The sequence below is a fragment of the Cucurbita maxima genome, unplaced genomic scaffold, assembly GCF_002738345.1.
Source record: "Cucurbita maxima cultivar Rimu unplaced genomic scaffold, Cmax_1.0 Cma_Scf00069, whole genome shotgun sequence".
Lineage (NCBI taxonomy): Eukaryota > Viridiplantae > Streptophyta > Magnoliopsida > Cucurbitales > Cucurbitaceae > Cucurbita > Cucurbita maxima.
In genome coordinates, this window is record NW_019272085.1 from 297,188 (window position 1) to 314,763 (window position 17,576).

The 17,576-nt window shown below is 33.9% G+C and overlaps 3 protein-coding genes across 9 annotated transcripts in view; all 3 read right to left on the reverse strand.

The window, feature by feature from the left end:
- Nucleotides 1-237: 237 nt before the first annotated feature.
- Nucleotides 238-4,151, reverse strand: LOC111472289 (tubby-like F-box protein 3). Of its 2 annotated transcripts, none has more exons than XM_023117939.1 (6): nt 3,566-4,151; nt 2,284-2,371; nt 1,730-1,859; nt 1,460-1,639; nt 695-1,190; nt 238-588 (listed from the first exon to the last, which is right to left on the reverse strand). In XM_023117939.1, the coding sequence occupies exons 1-5, from the start codon at nt 3,857-3,859 to the stop codon at nt 710-712; spliced, it is 1,173 nt and encodes a 390-aa protein (XP_022973707.1). In that variant the 5' UTR covers nt 3,860-4,151; the 3' UTR covers nt 238-588; nt 695-709. The 2 variants fall into 2 exon arrangements, with proteins under 2 accessions (XP_022973707.1, XP_022973708.1); XM_023117940.1 differs by lacking the exon at nt 3,566-4,151 and adding an exon at nt 2,728-2,796.
- A 3,256-nt stretch (nt 4,152-7,407) lies between these two features.
- On the reverse strand, nt 7,408-14,928 carry LOC111472316. 5 transcript variants are annotated; one of them, XM_023117970.1, is made up of 13 exons: nt 14,574-14,927; nt 13,940-14,084; nt 13,649-13,735; nt 13,411-13,457; nt 13,055-13,112; nt 12,084-12,197; nt 11,739-11,849; nt 11,021-11,126; nt 10,197-10,264; nt 9,383-9,600; nt 8,911-8,946; nt 8,598-8,805; nt 7,408-7,584 (listed from the first exon to the last, which is right to left on the reverse strand). In XM_023117970.1, exons 2-12 carry the CDS (start codon nt 14,019-14,021, stop codon nt 8,632-8,634), a joined length of 1,101 nt encoding a protein of 366 aa, XP_022973738.1. In that variant the 5' UTR covers nt 14,022-14,084; nt 14,574-14,927; the 3' UTR covers nt 7,408-7,584; nt 8,598-8,631. The 5 variants fall into 5 exon arrangements, with proteins under 5 accessions (XP_022973738.1, XP_022973740.1, XP_022973739.1 ...); XM_023117972.1 differs by having other exon boundaries at nt 13,649-13,768; XM_023117971.1 differs by having other exon boundaries at nt 13,649-13,810.
- A 1,331-nt stretch (nt 14,929-16,259) lies between these two features.
- LOC111472319 (vesicle-associated protein 1-2-like) overlaps nt 16,260-17,576 on the reverse strand; it is a 5,442-nt gene continuing 4,125 nt past the window's right edge. For both annotated transcript variants that reach the window (XM_023117979.1, XM_023117978.1), the window contains exons 9-10: nt 17,220-17,297; nt 16,260-16,543 (exon numbers count right to left, since the gene is read on the reverse strand). In XM_023117979.1, coding sequence (XP_022973747.1) covers nt 16,433-16,543; nt 17,220-17,297 — 189 coding nt within the window. In that variant the 3' untranslated portion in view covers nt 16,260-16,432. The remainder of the gene's footprint in view (nt 16,544-17,219; nt 17,298-17,576) is intronic.

Genomic DNA, 17,576 nt, shown 5'->3' on the forward strand with positions numbered 1-17,576 from the left:
GAAATGAACCCAACATATAATTTAACCAATTAATTTCATAATTTTGGTAATGATCTTCATATTTCCTCCATCTGTAACGTTCAATTATCTGAAACCATAGAACAAAAAAATAGCGTACCTCAAAATCTGCATCACAATTGGCGATCCCTCAGCCATCCCATTCAGTAACAAAGGGAGTGGACGTCATCGAGGAAGATTCCGATGAAGTAACAGATCGTCAAAGACAAACACAAAATGAAAGATAAATGTCAAGCACCTATAAAGTTATACCAATTACTGTAAAGGAATGGAGCCCTTCCTTTTTCTTTTTCTTTTTTTTTTCTTTTTTTTTTTTCTTTCTTTGGTGCATCAGATCATACAAAAGAGTTGATATTTACATCAAAGACAATAAATATTCAGTGTACTGTGGATAAGGACACAAAAGATTACCAAAAATTGGAGAATGAGCTGTGAAATTCAAAGTCTGGCTTCCATTTAATCCCCCATTTTCGATTTAAGGGTCTTTTATGATACACGCTAATTGCTGGAACCCATTCAATAGTTCTTGTTGTTGAGAGAAAATCCCACTGCCTTCACTAACTTGGTCCCCTATTGTAGAAGTTAACCAAGAAATCAGAATAATGACCATCAAATGTCCCAAAAGGATAAAGTATAGGATTTTAATAAACGAGCTCAAAATTTAAATGTGTAGAACCTGCTCGGAGATGTGTCATTCACAAGCGATCTTTGTGTCAAAGCTGCTGAGGCAGATGGAGAAGGCCTGAAACGCTGAGATTGGATACCTGTAGTCCATTGTAAATATATCCTTTCCTACTTTTCCAAATTGAAGGATGATCTTCTCGTGTTCAGGTCCAGCAGGTCCATTTTCAGGTGAAGCTACTAACTGAAAGTTTTTTACTGAAGCAATTGTCACTCGTCCGTGAAAGTTCAAACACCAACATTGGAGCTGTTCGTGCCACCGTGGAGCCTTGTTTCTGAGCACCAGAAGTCCATCTTTCTGATTGGATGAAGATCCCGATGATTGATCGTCGGTGTGATTTGGTTCATTCGATTTCGACCAGGAAAATCTCATCGATGAAAGAAAGTCTATACGGCTTGAGGAGAATTCGGTCTGTATTGGAGCCACCCCTCCTGGTTCAATAGCAGAGGCAGGAATAGCATCCATGACGCAATGCATTCTCCTTGGACCCCTGATGATGACATACACCATATTAGCCTCTCTAAAGCAACACACAGGAATAAATAAGCTCTAACAGTATCTGGTTAATACAGAAACAAGGCAAAAGCAGATTAGTGCGTATCTAGCTCATTCAGCACAAAGTATTACATATACAATGACAAACAACATTTTATTGGAGGGGTTTATTTTAATTATGCGAGTAATACATCTCGATAACAGATCGTTTTCTGGACGAACAGCACGATTCACAAAGAAAGACTCAAGTCTATTCATATGTACCTTGAACCCAAGACATTTAACTCATATGAGATGTGAGCCACAGGGTAGTTGCCGGCAGGAACTCTAGGTGACACTTGTTTCAGGCCTACAAGCCTAGAGGAGCGACTTCTTGAGATCTTGGCTCCCGCATGAGGTGGCTGTCCATCAACGATTGTGAACTTGGTTCCTAAAAAGTTAGATCTTTGAAAGAAAAATTAATTAATGTTCGAGTTAATACAAAAATAAATAAATAATCGTACAGTCAACATCAAACGCTTCCTGGAGCCCTACCTCAATTTTCCAATAAAGGTGCCACTTGCCTTGGACATGTCATCAGCATGCAGTGATATTATATAATCAGTGCAGGTGGCCCGTCGACACTTACGGGCAGCAAGAAGAAACTTTCCATCGTCAGCAAGTGCTGTCGCCAAAACCAAAGGCCAAAAATGAGTCACTTTCTATGTGCCCCCATCCCCTTTCCCCCATAAAACATAACTATATACGCTATAAAATCTAAAAAGGAGGTCAATACCCTTGAAAGATACCATAAAATTGCGCCTAGCGAAGAGTTAAGACTTTGTTAAGGATATTTAGTCTTTCATTACGACTTACTAGGTATCATATTTAACCTAGCAAATATCTTATACCCATTTATTGTTCTTTCTATATCCTTTATTATTTGATTCTCTAAATGATTATAAATAGAGAACTTTCACACAATTTAGGTGTGGTGGTACTCTCACAAATGACTAATGAACTTCTAAAAATAATCTTAGAATAAACAGCCAATAGAATAAAGAAGGAAGGAAAGTGTCAAGCAACTTGCTTTAGGAATGGAAGCTTACCACTCGTCAAACTAAGATAAAGGCAATAAGTTTGTGCGGATCGATTCCGTTTTATGAAACAATGAAGAAGCAAATCCCTTGGACCAGGCTGCCAAGCAAAAATAATAATAATAAATTTTTTGAAAAAAAAATACAAAGATAAGAAGGAATGTGGTGACGTAGAAACTTCAAATCTAATAAAACTTCAAAAAGTAATTAAATAATTTTCTCTAATCAGTTCTAAACAAACTATCATTTCAAAATAAATAAACCAATAAATATAAGCATGTTTAAGCAAATGCATATACGTATGAATGTATGCATGTGTATATAAGAAAACCCAGAAAGGAAAAACAAGTAGTTCAAATAATTAATCCAATTAATTGATTTCACCAGAAACTGGAACTGCAATAATGGAAAAACTTATAATAACACTCAACAAGTTATCCCTATATCTATACATACATATGTGAAGGAAATAGTGCGCAGCACTCTCATAAAGTAGAAGCCAATAATTAGAGTGGACCTAAAGCATTGCTGCTAAACGTGGCCCCTAAAAAGGTAGCGATAACTTTTGTTGCCAATTTCATGTCTCTTAGAAAGAATTCCACATGATAAACGACAAATTTGAGAAACTGGAAATGTATGTGAGATGTTGCAAGCACCACAACCACCACCAAATCAGAGACTCAATTCATATACGAGTTGAATTTTCCTAAACTCGTGTTTTCTCCATAAGCTAATTTTAGAACAAAATCATGCTTCCTATAGCAATAATGAACGAATTAATATAGAAATTTGATAAAAATATGCACGCAGATTTCTTTATCCCAAAAGATAAACACGATAAATACCAATACAAGAAAGGAATTATAAATTAAATCTGTTCATCTTAATCCCAGATCTTGAACAGGAAGATTCGTTTCTAATTTTTAGAATAAGTTAACCTAGAATACACTCCAGAAATATGCTCTACAGGGAAAGATAAACAGGATAACAGGTTATGTGAATCTAGAAAAGGAAAATCGTACATGACGATTGCTAATAATGGACAATCATGAATCAGCACCCTAAGCGAAAAATACGCCAGCATTAACAAGTTCGCCCGCTGAATTTTAGGTTCAAAGAACAGACAGTAGTATGGAGAGGCTTGGTTCGATAATTCGTTTAAAACACGAATTACATTTAGAACATCAAATTCAAAGCGACGCAAAAAAAAAAAAAAAAAAAAAAAAAAAAAAAAAAAAAAAAAAAAAAAAAAAAAAAAAAACCAGAAAATTAAAACAAGTTCGAGATCCCAAACCTGCTTGACGGAGATAGGAAACGTCAATGTGCCAGAAACCTCGGGAGTTTTAACAATCTCCTTAGTAATCCGTCTCCAGCTCCGGCAAACTCCAGCGCAAGCCACGACGCTCTTCCGCGGAGGCCAAGCATTCTCAGAGCTCTCGATTCTAATCAAAACCTCTCTCAGCAACTCCTGAGGCATGTGAACCCAACAGCTCTGCGCCAAACCATTACCGACTTCGGCCGTCGATCCATCCTGCACCACACGGCGGGACCTGGATCTCATTTCCTGAATTATGCTCTTCAAAGACATGGAAACCGAATTGTATGGCAACAGTCCTTCTCATACAAAGCCTTTGTGAACGAAGAGAAGCCAGAATCGAAAGAGAGAGTGAAGAAGTTGGGGAACACGAAAGGAATCTTGGCGAGAAAATTGAAGAAATTTTCCGGGAGAAATCAAAAGTGGAAAGGATTGGGATTTGGAAGAGAAAGAGAAGAACAGTGTTGGTTTGTAGAAGGTAAGAATCGAGTAGAGGATTGTGATGTCTACTGAAAAGCCGAATTGCCTCTGAAAAATTCCAGACCTTTGCTTTCTACTCTTTCACATTATTTAACTCTTCAATAAATAATTAAAAAATAAAAAATAAAAAGGGGCCAAAATTAATTTATACCTACTTTTTTTATAATTTAATTAATAAATAATTTTATCATTTTAAATTTTAAATAAATAAGGGTAAAATGATTACTTATTAATTTAAATATATTGGTATGAATTTGTTGATTTTCATAATAAAAAAATCAAAATATATACATGAAAGGCCCCAGTCCGCTAGTAGCGGTTTTGAAACGTGTCTGCTAAGAAAATGTTTTCACTCTCTTGTAGAGAATGTTTAGTTCTCTTCTCAAACCAACGTGAGATATCACAATATATTTAATAATATTTATTTTAAGATTATATTTTAATAAATTAATAATGTTGGATTACTTAATGGAGATGACATGACAACACCATCAATTTTTTTCTTTTCTACGGTTCTACCAATTTAACAACTTGCCAGCATGATTAATTATCAACTAGAGGTCTTTTGTGAAGCTCAAAGCAAAGTCAAAAATAAATTAGGGTACAATTTTTCAAAATATCCCTTCGTTAAAAAACTGAAACTATATCTGAATGAGAGAAATCTCGAGAATATGTAAATTATGGTAAGTTGGTTGGGTTGATGGCAACCCGAATATATTTCACAACCCAACTCAAACGGAATTTTTTCACTCAACCCAAACTCGAAAAAAATCTAATGTAACCTAACTTTTATGGTTTGAGTTGAATAATACGGGTTGGTCGGGTTATCAAGTCATGAACATCCATAATGCAAGTACCATTAAGAAAAACTTAAACTAATTAAAAGTTAAAAAAAATTAACCGTATTAAGCTTGAAACAATCATATGCCGGGGGACTTCCCAATTTTTTTAAAAAAATATGTGAATTTAGATAAAACATACTAAAAGAACTCGGGTGAATCTAATGATACAATCTAATAAAGAGCACAAAGACTGCTACCACATGGTTTTGCCAGTAGGTAAGGATCAACCAGCTCCCACCACATGCCCCATTCATTTTATGCTAATCATCCTTTTATTATCTTCTCAAATTTATATTATCCTATATTTTAAACAACGAAATGTCATAATTATGCGGTTTTTAACTCTATAAAATAATATTTACTTAAAAAAAAAAAAAAAATCTATTAGATAATATTGGGTAGAGTAAATATTATTAAAAAATAAATAAAATTTAAAATAAAGCATTTACAAAATTAAAATAAACCTAAAGTTGGAAAATTAATAACTAAAAAAAAACTTATAAATTTAAGAATAATTCAACTTATTAATGCATATGTCGTTGACTAAAAGTCAAACTCGAACTTTTATTATTAAACTCTTAAAATAATTTTTTTAAAAAAATAAAGTAAATAAAGAAGCCTGATTTTTTTGGAAATCAAACGAGTCTTTTGCGACTTAGGAGTCCTCGCAATTTGACAATTTTTTAAAAAGAAAATCATCAAAAATATTCTTTGAAGAAAAGTTTAAAATTTTATATTCGAGTAAAAGTATTAATTTTGAAAAGATAAAAGACATAATTTGACTTTTAAAATTAAAAATAAAATAATTAAAACCATTGGGCCCATGGCAATTATGTGCCATTAGTATGGGCCCACTTGAAGGCCCACTTGGACACAGGCTTGTCCATTTAATAGGGCGAGGGAATTCCTTCTTCCTATTTAAACATTTTTTAAACATCCTTTTACAGGTTGTTTTTAGGGTCATCAAAAATTAATTAAAATTAATTTCTGCTTTTTCATTAAGAGAAATAAATCACTTTTTTTTATTAAATTAAAAGAATTTTAAGGTTCCATTAAAAACCGTTTTTAGCGGCTAAAAAGATCTTACCATAAAGTTTTGTGTGGTTAATCATGATTTGTTATCTAAACATAAATACATTCGAATAAGATAATATTTTTTATATAAAATTTATATAATATATTATATATACACACATATAAAATGAACATTTTGTAGTTTAGTGAAACTAATTTTTTTGGGATTGATTCTTTTCCTCAAGTTGATTTTTTAAAAATATAAAGTATTTGGTAAATTTCAAACTTTTTTAAAATAAGAATTTTAGGCGTCAACTAAAAGAAAAAGAAACCTATAGATATTTATAGAAGCTACCGTTATCTAAATTTTACAAACCAACTAATTGGAAAGGCAATTTTCTTCACGAAACGATTAAAATTTCCTCAATCACTTTCAAGCCGAATTAGTATAAATTATTCAATAAGGTTATCACAATGACAATGAGACCGATAGTTTTGCCCCCTTGAATGTAGATTTTTTTTCTTTTTTTATTTTGTATAAAAAAAATAATATCTTGCATTGAATACACCCACTAAATTTGCACCAACTAAAAAAAAAAAAAAATATCTCAGGATATTTGAGGATATTTGAGCAGACATTATCCTTATCCTACTTTAAAAAAACTTGTATAAAAAAATATTCCAACGGACCAATTTTCTTGGCTACAAAAGAAAGATTCCTACGACAAACATACATAAATTTCTTGAATTAACAACCAACTAAGAATATAAAGAGAAGGCCTTCCAATCTAACTACCATCTAACACCCAAAAATAACTGACTTTTAGCCTAATAACAGTCCAATGGTCATAAAAATAACCTAAAGAACAAGTTGCAAGTTAACCTCCAACAACCAACAAACAAACCAAAGGCTTGTAAAGTAACATAGCCAACCACACACACGCTCTAACAAAGACTAAATTGTTAAAGACAGATGCGAAAGAGCCTTTTGTTGAGGATTGTTGGTGAGAACTCCCACATCGGCTAATTAAGGAGATGATCATGGATATCGATTTCTAAGTAAGGATACATCTTCATATCCTTCATTGGTATGAGACCTTTTGGGGAAGCCGAAAACAAAGTCACGAGAGTTTATGCTCAAAATGGACGGACAATATCATACTATTGTGGAGAGTTATGATTCCTAACAACCTTTTACACCAAGCAACTCTAGGATAACAAACTCTCTTAAGTTGTTATTCTCGACATAAAAACTTTAACCTAACCTAACCTAATCTAACCTAACCAAACCAAACCAAACATCTAGTTTCCGAAGAAAGGAGAAGAAATAAGTCATGTTTTTAATTCCTTCAGCTCTAACACTGGCATCTAATAAATATCTACCGGCGGGAGAGCCTTCACAAAAATTAAAATGATCGCATTTGAAGTGGCTGAAAGACAATATTTACACTTGGCAGTGAACAAAGGAGATTAAATACAAAGAGATAGAATGAACAATTTCAAATGATTTTCATTGCCAATATCAAAAACAAGGTTTATGGTCCTAACCTGAAGTTTAGGGTTAATTACATATACCACTGTGCCTACAAAAAACGTGCCACCAAGACTTCTATACAACAAGGACACTTCCGCTTGGCTGTTGCCTAGTCTACAATGGTTTGCCTGAAAAATCATGAATAATAATAAGCATTTTCCTCTCCTAAATTGAGTTAATATTATAATGTCACTATCATGAGAATGTGAAAGATAGTGATAACAGTCTTTCATATCCTCTTGTGTCCGAAAAAGAAACACTCGCATCCTCGTGATCGTTTGGAAAATTATTGAAAAGACTGTATCACCAGAAAAGGACAAGACATCAACCCACAGGACAAGGACAATTTCTCATGGAAGACAAATGATAGAAACAAGGAACAAAAAGTAGAAGGGCGATCTCATAACTACTCATCTTCCCAGAAATAAGTTTCTTTTCGATTACCCACCGCACAAAGAACTAAGAAAAAGGGAACTCCGAGGCTATTTCTTTACAGGGGTTCTTAACGAACCTTTAACCCCACCTGACAGCCACTCAAAGGGATGATGACCATACTTACTCACAATAATCCTATACCACATAGAATTTGACTCAGGAGGGAACTGCCATATCCATTTTATTAACAGGGCTCTATTACGAGCCCTAAGATTTCCAAGATCTAACCCACCAAGACTTAACGCCTTTCCCATCGCCTCCCATCTCATAAGTTGCACTTCTTCCCCCTCATCAACTCCTTCCCAAAAGAAATCATCCACCATTTCTCGATAGACTTGCTCACACTGCAAGGAACGTGAAAACGAAGGGAAAAAAATTGGGATTCCACTAAGTACAGAGCTAATGAGAGTCATGCTGCCACATCTCCAAGAGCCAATCTTTTTCTCACCTGGTCCACAACAAGATTCCAAAAATAAGTTTCTTGGGTTACGTCCCGGAGGAAGACCTAAAAACGAGGTGGGAAATGCACCGATCTCACACCCGACTAAAGAAGCCCCCCTGCCTACCTTTTCAGAATCACAATTCAAATCAAGAGTTCTAGGTCCTGACATTATCACAAAAACAAACTTAAAATAACTACATTATCACAAAAACTATGAAATCAATTAAAGGGTGACAAAAATTTGAAAACTACAACAAGCAGTACCTGAAATATCTTCAAAATAGTTAGGACTAGCCGTCTAGGTGGATAGTTTTTTCTGTGTCAATTCAACTGGAGCAATCTGTGGCCATGCAACACTGCTGCCAACAACAAACTGATTTGAGGCACCACCGGCAGGCAGACATTTCCCAGGTGAGAATATGGCTAGATTGTTGTCAGGTTTCAATGCAGAGGTTAAGGAATGACTATCCATCTGTTTTCCAAGGAAGAGCAATTGTTTTACATCATCCGGATTACAAATTGATGCAAGGTGATGCTTAGGTAAAATTTTCACAACTAGCACAATAGAAGACTATACCTGATGTTCGTGATGTAACTTTCTTTTAAGTTTTCCCTGAAAGACAGTGCGTATGTGGAACAATTGTATTTTGTTGTTAGAAAATGTACAGTCCATCAAGTAATATAAATTATATTACAATGTTAAAATTGCTTGAAATTGAATGGACTAGAATATAAGTCTGTCTTAAATTCTAAAAATATGTAATTCATTACATTGGAATGCATTAATGTGCAAAAATATACGTCTCTATAATGCCTTGTATCAGTGTCCATGCTTTCCATTCCGGCAAAAAGACCGCCCTTTTAAGTCAGTATGTTAGGCTATGTCAAACATTAACCATCGTCAATGAATGGAGAAAGAAAGAAAGAGAAAAGGCTGACAGCTGACTATGCAAGGAAGTCCATGAATTTACACATATATGACTCAGAAAATTAAGAAACCATTACATAAAAGATAGAAAGGGAACATTTAAAATAATATAGATCTATACCTTCTTTCCAATAATATCATTTGTTTGTTCTTGGGACGACTCCTCCTGAGAAGAATTATCAAATTGTTTTACATTTTCCTTCGTCATTTCATGATCCACCGTATTACAAATTTCCTTGCTAGATGCAACAGCCTCCCAGTAAAGATAACCAAGCGCAGAACGTAAATGATTATTTCTTTGAGAGTAATATATTTTACTTGCAAGAGGAAACGGAACATCTGGTGGACAAGAAAAAAAATAAATGTCATCAAGCGAAGCAAAAGAGCACAAGCAATAACTTGAGAGAAAAAACTAAAGAATAATCAATAATTTAAAACCTCTCTATAGAAAGAAAAATAAATTCCATTAACAGCAACCCACGCCCCAAGAAAAAAAAGGTAAAATAAAATATTCATATATTTCAGTATTTGAATGTCTTCCTACTCTAGGATTCCTAGCTGAATACACCCACAATAAACTTCTCAAAGGAAGTAACCAGAAGACCCAGAAATTTCTGTTCACTTCCATGAACCTTCTTTTGTGTACATCAAAAAATTTAGAGAAGCTACAAACTCAATTAAAATTTGATTTCAAGTACTGGATCCACAATTCACGCATAATTATATATGCAAGATAATATTTCTAGTTAAATTGTTTTTTGCCTAGATGGAAACTAGTAAAGTTCTGTAAGTTGCAAATGTGTACACTGCTCTTCTTCCAGCGAGCACTATGCTTTACTTTCATCTTTCTAGCAATAATCTAACACTTACACACATTACCAAAAGAAAATGACAGACAAGGAGGGGAAGGTGGCTTCAGGGGCATGGTTTCTCACATCTAATTTTTGCTTTAGCTGACGATGGCTCTAAATCAGATGTCAGTAACAGTCCTTCACCAGTTATCCTACAAGAGCACAATAGGAACTGAATCATATACTTGGTGACCATTTCTTAACAAACGATTGCAAATTATAACATCTGTCATTAAACTAGACACCTAGTTCTCAGAAAAATAGTCCATGAAAACTTGCCAGAAAAAGCAAGGAAATGGTTTTGGTTAGGTAAGAAATTAGTACAATTTGACATTGAATGCATCTTAGCTGTCTCTTCAAACTCCCTGAAACTGCATTTTGTCATACTCCCACACACTTAATTGGAGAGCTTTTTGGTGATTTTCTTAGCCCTCTATAGCTTGAGTTGCATTTCTTGCCCACCTTATTTTTAGTAAATATGTGTAAACAATGAAGTGTTTTCTTATCTTAACTATATATATTGATAAGACTATATATTTGTAAGAGTATAATAACAACAATTCAATGTACTAGAAGATATTGAAAAGCTTAAATACGACAACACACTTTTCTAGCTTATGGATTACAAGGCTTACCATAACTTATAGCTTAAAAGCAGACGCAAAAACTTAAAACAGAGAGTAAAAAAGGAATATAAGTTGAAAATCCCGTGTGCATGTGTGTGTTCTAACATAAAACAAACCTCAGGTAAAAAAAACAAATGAAAAGAACATAAAGTAAAAAAACACCCAAAACTAGAAGAAAAAATTGAAGAAAAAATTGCCCAAGCTAATAGGAATTTTTTTGCACATAATAGTTGTTAACAGATAAAACAACGAAATTCAAATAAAAAAAGAAGAATGTCATACAATTTGGACCGCTTTGTGAAAGGATGTGTCAAACTAGCTGAGTGATCTACAACACCAGGACAGACACCTGTAAAATCATCTGGTATAGGCGCCACATTGTAGGTATAGGAATAAACCATATGCACCAACTAACATAAGCCATTGTAATTGAAGGTTGAGAAATCCTTAAATTATAGTTTTTTTAAATAACAATCGGATCCAAAAAAATATCTTGGCTTAAAATAAAAAACCTTAATTCATCAGAATTGAAATATGTATTTATTTAAGCCAACAAAAGTTCATTAGAGGAGACAAGAGCCGGGCTATATCTCAAAAGCTGGCCAATATACACCTTGGATGGTACAAAGAATATAGATGCTTACCCAGTCCTCAGCTATTCCTTAAAACCGTAGAAAGATGAAGATGGATAAAATCATCCTATTCTATAGGCAGGGAATGAGTTTCCTCTCCATTGCTACACTATAACATACAGGAACAAAACAATGGAAAACCTAGCACTAGCATTACAAGCATAAGAAATTACTCCATGTGAAATTCTGACTCTGTTGACTAATAGATATTTTAACAATAGTTCACATGGAAAATGAGAATATATATACATTTATACAATACACATATATAGCCACATAAATAAAGTACACAACCTCATATATTGTAAATCAAAATTTAGAAAAGGAAAAGAGTAAAAGAGAGCACAAACTAAGGATAAAGGTGGATTTACTTTTTGTTAACTTGACCATTTCAAAATGGTTATTAGTTGGAAATGCAGGTGCAGCAGAATAATTAGCATATGCTGATTCAGATCCTTCTTTCTCCAGAGCTGATATATCTAGGAAAGATTAAGAACTAAAAAAATGTAAACCCAATAACAAGACTAGCCTGCACTGAAAAATCATAAAAAGGAGAGAGAGAGAGAAAGAAAGAGAAGGTTCACAAATTACATTGAACAACTCTTCTCAAATTCAGGACAAAGCCGAGCATAAAAGAGACAGGATAACAGGAAGGCCAAAAGAGAGAGGTTCATCAATTAGCAGCAGGAAATAAATGTGACATGGAAGGATACTAGCATCAGCAGGTAATAACTTTTTCCTCTCCTTCCTCGAGTGTTTTCTATGGCCCATCCCACCATCAAGGTCCATAATAGCTCCTTGTCCCAAACCTAATGACCTGCAAAGTTCTGGTAAAATGACATGAAGATAACTCAGGAAAACATCATGTCCAACCTATGATACATACAAGACCTCACAATGGGGACCCTGACAATAATTTTCAGATTCCATTGGTCCACCCAAGTGTAAACTAACGAAATATAAGTCTAAATTACAAAGACTAATATACCTCAACCGTAATACAAGGTAAGAATTATAGGGTAAAAATTCATTATAAACAGGAGAAAAACATATCAAAAAGCACAAGAGGCATGATTGGATTATTCTTATTGCCAAAAATTTGGATTTCAGTACAAATGACAAAATGACCACAAACAAGCTCAGTATTAGATTCTTTACAATACAACTTAAAAGAATTTATTACAACCTAAACAAATATCGATGAAATCTCTGAAACATTCAAAATCAAATTATTCTTCAAATGGGTACGAATTCTATGACACCAGATCTAACCTTAACATTAAGTTAAGTATAGCAGAATACAAGCATGAACACTTATCTTACACTGAGTGTCGATGTCAACGTTGACATGGATAGACTAAGATGTAAAAACAAGTTCAAGACATTAACAAAAGTATGCACATTTAAAACAACAGCAGACAAAAAAAAAAAGTAAAAACAAGTTCAAGACATTAACAAAAGTATGCACATTTAAAACAACAGCAGACAAAAAAAAAAATGAATAAATAAATAACAGACCAGAATGAATGATGTATTNGCATGAACACTTATCTTACACTGAGTGTCGATGTCAACGTTGACATGGATAGACTAAGATGTAAAAACAAGTTCAAGACATTAACAAAAGTATGCACATTTAAAACAACAGCAGACAAAAAAAAAAATGAATAAATAAATAACAGACCAGAATGAATGATGTATTGGCTGGCCTTTACTGGCTTCTTACAGATATTGCAGCAAACCTACACGATCAAATAAAAGGAGAGAAAATGTGAATTCAACTGGCTTCTTACAGATATTGCAGCAAACCTACACGATCAAATAAAAGGAGAGAAAATGTGAATTCAAATAAATTAGGAAACATATTGTTGTAGATTATTATGTACTGAATACACCTTATCCAAAAAAGTAACAAAAGCTGCAAAGTAATAGAACAAGAACTGAAATGGACCATCTGAGAAAATTGTTTTGCTTCATTGCACATCATGCAAAAATGACAAGATTTTAAATAGACGAACTACTAATGTCATCAAACCTTACCAAATTCAGAGGATCGGTCATGGGCTTCAAACCAAAAACGTGCATATCTGCAAATAGAAAATATAGTAAACAAACCTGCTTCAAAAATCTAAATGCCTACAAATAAAAACATTAATACTCAACCCACAGGACCATAAAAAATATGAATTCTAAGATCAAAAGAACATTCATTTGTAACCAAAGAATAAAACATTTAACGCTACATCATGCAATAATTGAAGTAGGATTAGGTAAAAACCTTCTTCATCAATTAAATTTGCTTCATCTGCATCACGAAGTTCTCTGCAGAGAAATTCAGACGCTAATTTCTGATGACCAGCTTCCTCTGCTCGATAGTAGAAGGACATTAATTATGACTCTGAATGATAGATGAAATGTAACTCAGAAGATGGCATTATTCCTACAACAATCCATCTAACCAATAATTATATCTGACATACAGTCAGACAATAACATTCAAAATGTAGGCGGAATGATTTTTAAGGAAACAAAAACAAAACAAATGCAGAACTTATCTCTCTCGGTTTACCTGCAATAGTTCGCGAGAAACTCCCAGCAGCCAGAAGCCTTGTCATCACCGCCATTCTCACACTTCCAACTGAGCAAACCATTGAGACTAGGCAAATGTATTGTACGCGAAGGAAGAAGTTTTACACCGCTGTGAATAAAAACCTCTAAAAGAAAGAAAAAAAATAACAGTGAGACGAATCCACCTGCGTTGCCACAAACAACGAAATCTTTTCCCCGTTTCAAATTATACTCAAAATATAACCTTGAGTATTGAATTAAATATATTTTTAAAAAAAAATCAACAGTGCTCAGCCAGAAAAAAAAACTAACAACAGCTGATTAATCTAACTCCAGAACTAAGTCAATACCATAAATCATATAACTTCCGGGCGATTAGGTAGAACGATCACCAAGGGAGAATGGCGACTTGTTCAACTTTACATAAAACGAACAATCAATCGACATGCAACACAAACACAAGCACCACAACCTCAATTTCACAACAAGGCAACATAATAAACCACAACAACTAATAGAATCATCAGAAAAGCCAGTCAAAAGCAGCAAATAAACCAAAAACAACAACAAACAAACAAAACTCGTGAAAACAAACCGCGAAACGAGCTTTCAAATGGCAGAAAACCACGACTAACCTGCAGAGAAGCTCCTCCAATCATACACGCGCACAGAAACCGACGAGAAAGCAGATAATTTCGAAACAATGGCAGAAACGAATTCTGCGAAATTTGTGAGAAATGCTGGAAGAGATGGCCGAATAGCATCAAGGAGAGGAGAAAAACAGTGGAGGTGGAGAGAAGAAACCCTATGGAAGAAGCGATGTAGAGAGAAAGAGAGCGGGAATTTTTCCTCCGCAGTGGTTTTGATCTTCTTATCTGAAATCTCTCTCTTTCTTCACTTCGCCGCGCAAACAGAAGAAAATGTGAGGTGCCATTTGGCAACTGCCAAATCAGAAATCTTCGTCGCCGTTCTTCGATTGTTATTAACCCTTCGATTAGTGGTGCTTTCGTTTATTTTATAATTTTAATATTATTTGTTTTTTTGTTTTTTTATTTACTTTTTTTTTTTAATATTTGTAATAGAAATAATGTTTATGTGAGACCAATACAAATTATTACAATAACCCCAAAACTATGAGATAATTACAGTCATACCTTAAATTTTTTAATTTGTTCAATTATAATATAATTATATGCCTGAGTTTTAAATTTCAAACCCTAATTAATTGACCCCAGTAAATAACGAGAGTATGTGAAGGTATGCACTACTGTCTCGGTTCACTTTGACACCACTTCGGTCCATCACTAACTTGAACATCGAAGTTTGTGGGGCACAGTATCGAGTAACCGACGGTTATCTTGGTGGCATTCAGCAATGTGAGCGCTTTCCCTCAATTAGAAGTGAAAGATCATGTTCCTAGAGCCAGCTTCTTATCCTTATCTGTCACTTTCTTTTAATAATGATTAAGAATCGATATGGTTCGTTCCATATTTGTAATATAGTTCTTTTACCCTAAAATACTGCACAACAATTAATAACTTGTTTTAATCAATATATAGAATACTTTTAAAATGGTAACCAAAATTCAAAATAAAAACTATAATTTTCGATTATTATTTTTGAAATCCGAAAAAAAAAATTTGAAGCAAAAATGAAGACACTGATAAATAAATCAATAATAATTAAAAAATAGTTAAAATAAAAATACGATTAAGTTGTTATATATAGTTTGCATGGAAAATAACTTGGATGGTGAAGCACGTGAAACCTTCCAGAATGAAATTGCTTTGCACGTGACTGCTTCTCCACAAACCGACGTCGTTTTCCTCCGCTGCCAAAGAATCAACCTCTGACAATTGTCGGAATGTCAGAAGGAGGAGGAAATGCCCATACCGCCATTTTGAAAACCGATCATTTTTCTCAAATGTAAAAATTAAAAATTAAAAATTAAAAAAATTAAAAAATAAATAATCCATTCAATTTTCTTTAATTTTGGAAAAGCTTCTTTTATTTTATTTTTTATAACAATAGTAGAATCAATTTGACAATGGTATGATAATGTTTACTTTGAACATAAACACTCATGGTTTTGCTTTGATCAATGGAGATAATATTCTTCACTTATAAACCCATGATCTTCTACTAAATTAACCAATGTGGGATTCACTCAACAGACGAAATCGTTAACACCATTATTTTTCTCGTATCTTCTTCACAATTTTGATAAGAAATAAAAACGAAATATGAAAGAATCAACAAAGCATAGTTGATTTAGGTTAAAATCCCCTTATTTAAGAGGTGATGTTCTAAAAAATAACAAAGAAAGCAAAAGGCTTTACATAGAATCATAAAAAGGTACTCATGAAGTCATATACAACAAAAACAATTGGACTACACAAGAATAGGATCAAAGACAGCAGCCAAGTCCAGAATCTAAAAGAAAAATATATCCAACAATACCTGATGGATCCCCCATTGCCTTGTTCTGCTTCTGCTAGGGATGGATGAAGTATCCAACAAGAACGCTGATCAAAGCAACCGTCACAACATACATTAAGGGGAAGCCTACTTGGATGCTTCTGTGCCCAGTTTTTCTCAATGTCTCCTGCAACAAGAAAGCAGCAGTATCAAGGACCTCTATGCTGTAATGATAAAAGACATCTTGAATGAACATGTTTAATGGAGCTTCTATTTGATGGGTTCGTCCATTCCAAAAGGTGGTAGCGACAGTTTTGGGTCGTCAAAGAAGTTATTTGATATGTAAAGAATGAGAAACAATCCCGTGTCATTTCCAAGAAGTGAGGAGATGAATGACTCAAATCATCTATTTGATGGGTTCGTCCATTCCAAAAAGTGGTAACGACAGTTTCATGGCATCATAGAAGTTTTTTGATGCGTAATGAATGAGAAAATGATCCCATGTCGTTTTCAAGAGGGTGAGGAAATGAATGACTCAAATCATCTATTCGATAGGTTCATCCATTCCAAAAAGTGGTAACGACAATTTCAAGTCGTCAAAGAAGTTATTTGATACGTAAAGAATGAGATTTCTAAGAAGGTGAAGAGATGAATGAGTCAAATCATATTCTTTTTTGTTTTTTGTTTTTTGTTTTGTTCCTAATAATTTGGATCTCTAGATTTGTTTTGCTTTTTCCTTTTTGAGATTTTGATTATTAGCTCTTCAATTTATACAAGTCTCTTATTTAGATCCTAGAAATATTAGACTTCCAACTTTTGAGTGACTTATAAGTGTAAAAAATAATAATATAAGAATAACTTACCAAGTCACGCTTGAGCATTTCCCTTTCTTGAGTGGTTACCATCCTCTCCTGTTTTAGCCTCATTATGGTAGCTTCAGCCTGCATTTGATAAACAAATTCTTCATTAATAGCTGAAAATTTGGATATATTTAGCAACAACTAACAAAAACAAAAGCTGTACTAGATTTTTTTTCTCCTTTCTTTTTTAAATGGAAAATTAAGCTTTCATTGGAAAAAAAATGAATGAACACAATAGTGAATACAACAAAAAAGCAGCCCACAAACGGAGCCAAACGTCCATCAGTTTGTTGTCTTTCTGTACAAAACTATGCATGAGACGACTAAGACTAAGCCCTCCCCTCCCCCCCCCCCCCCCCC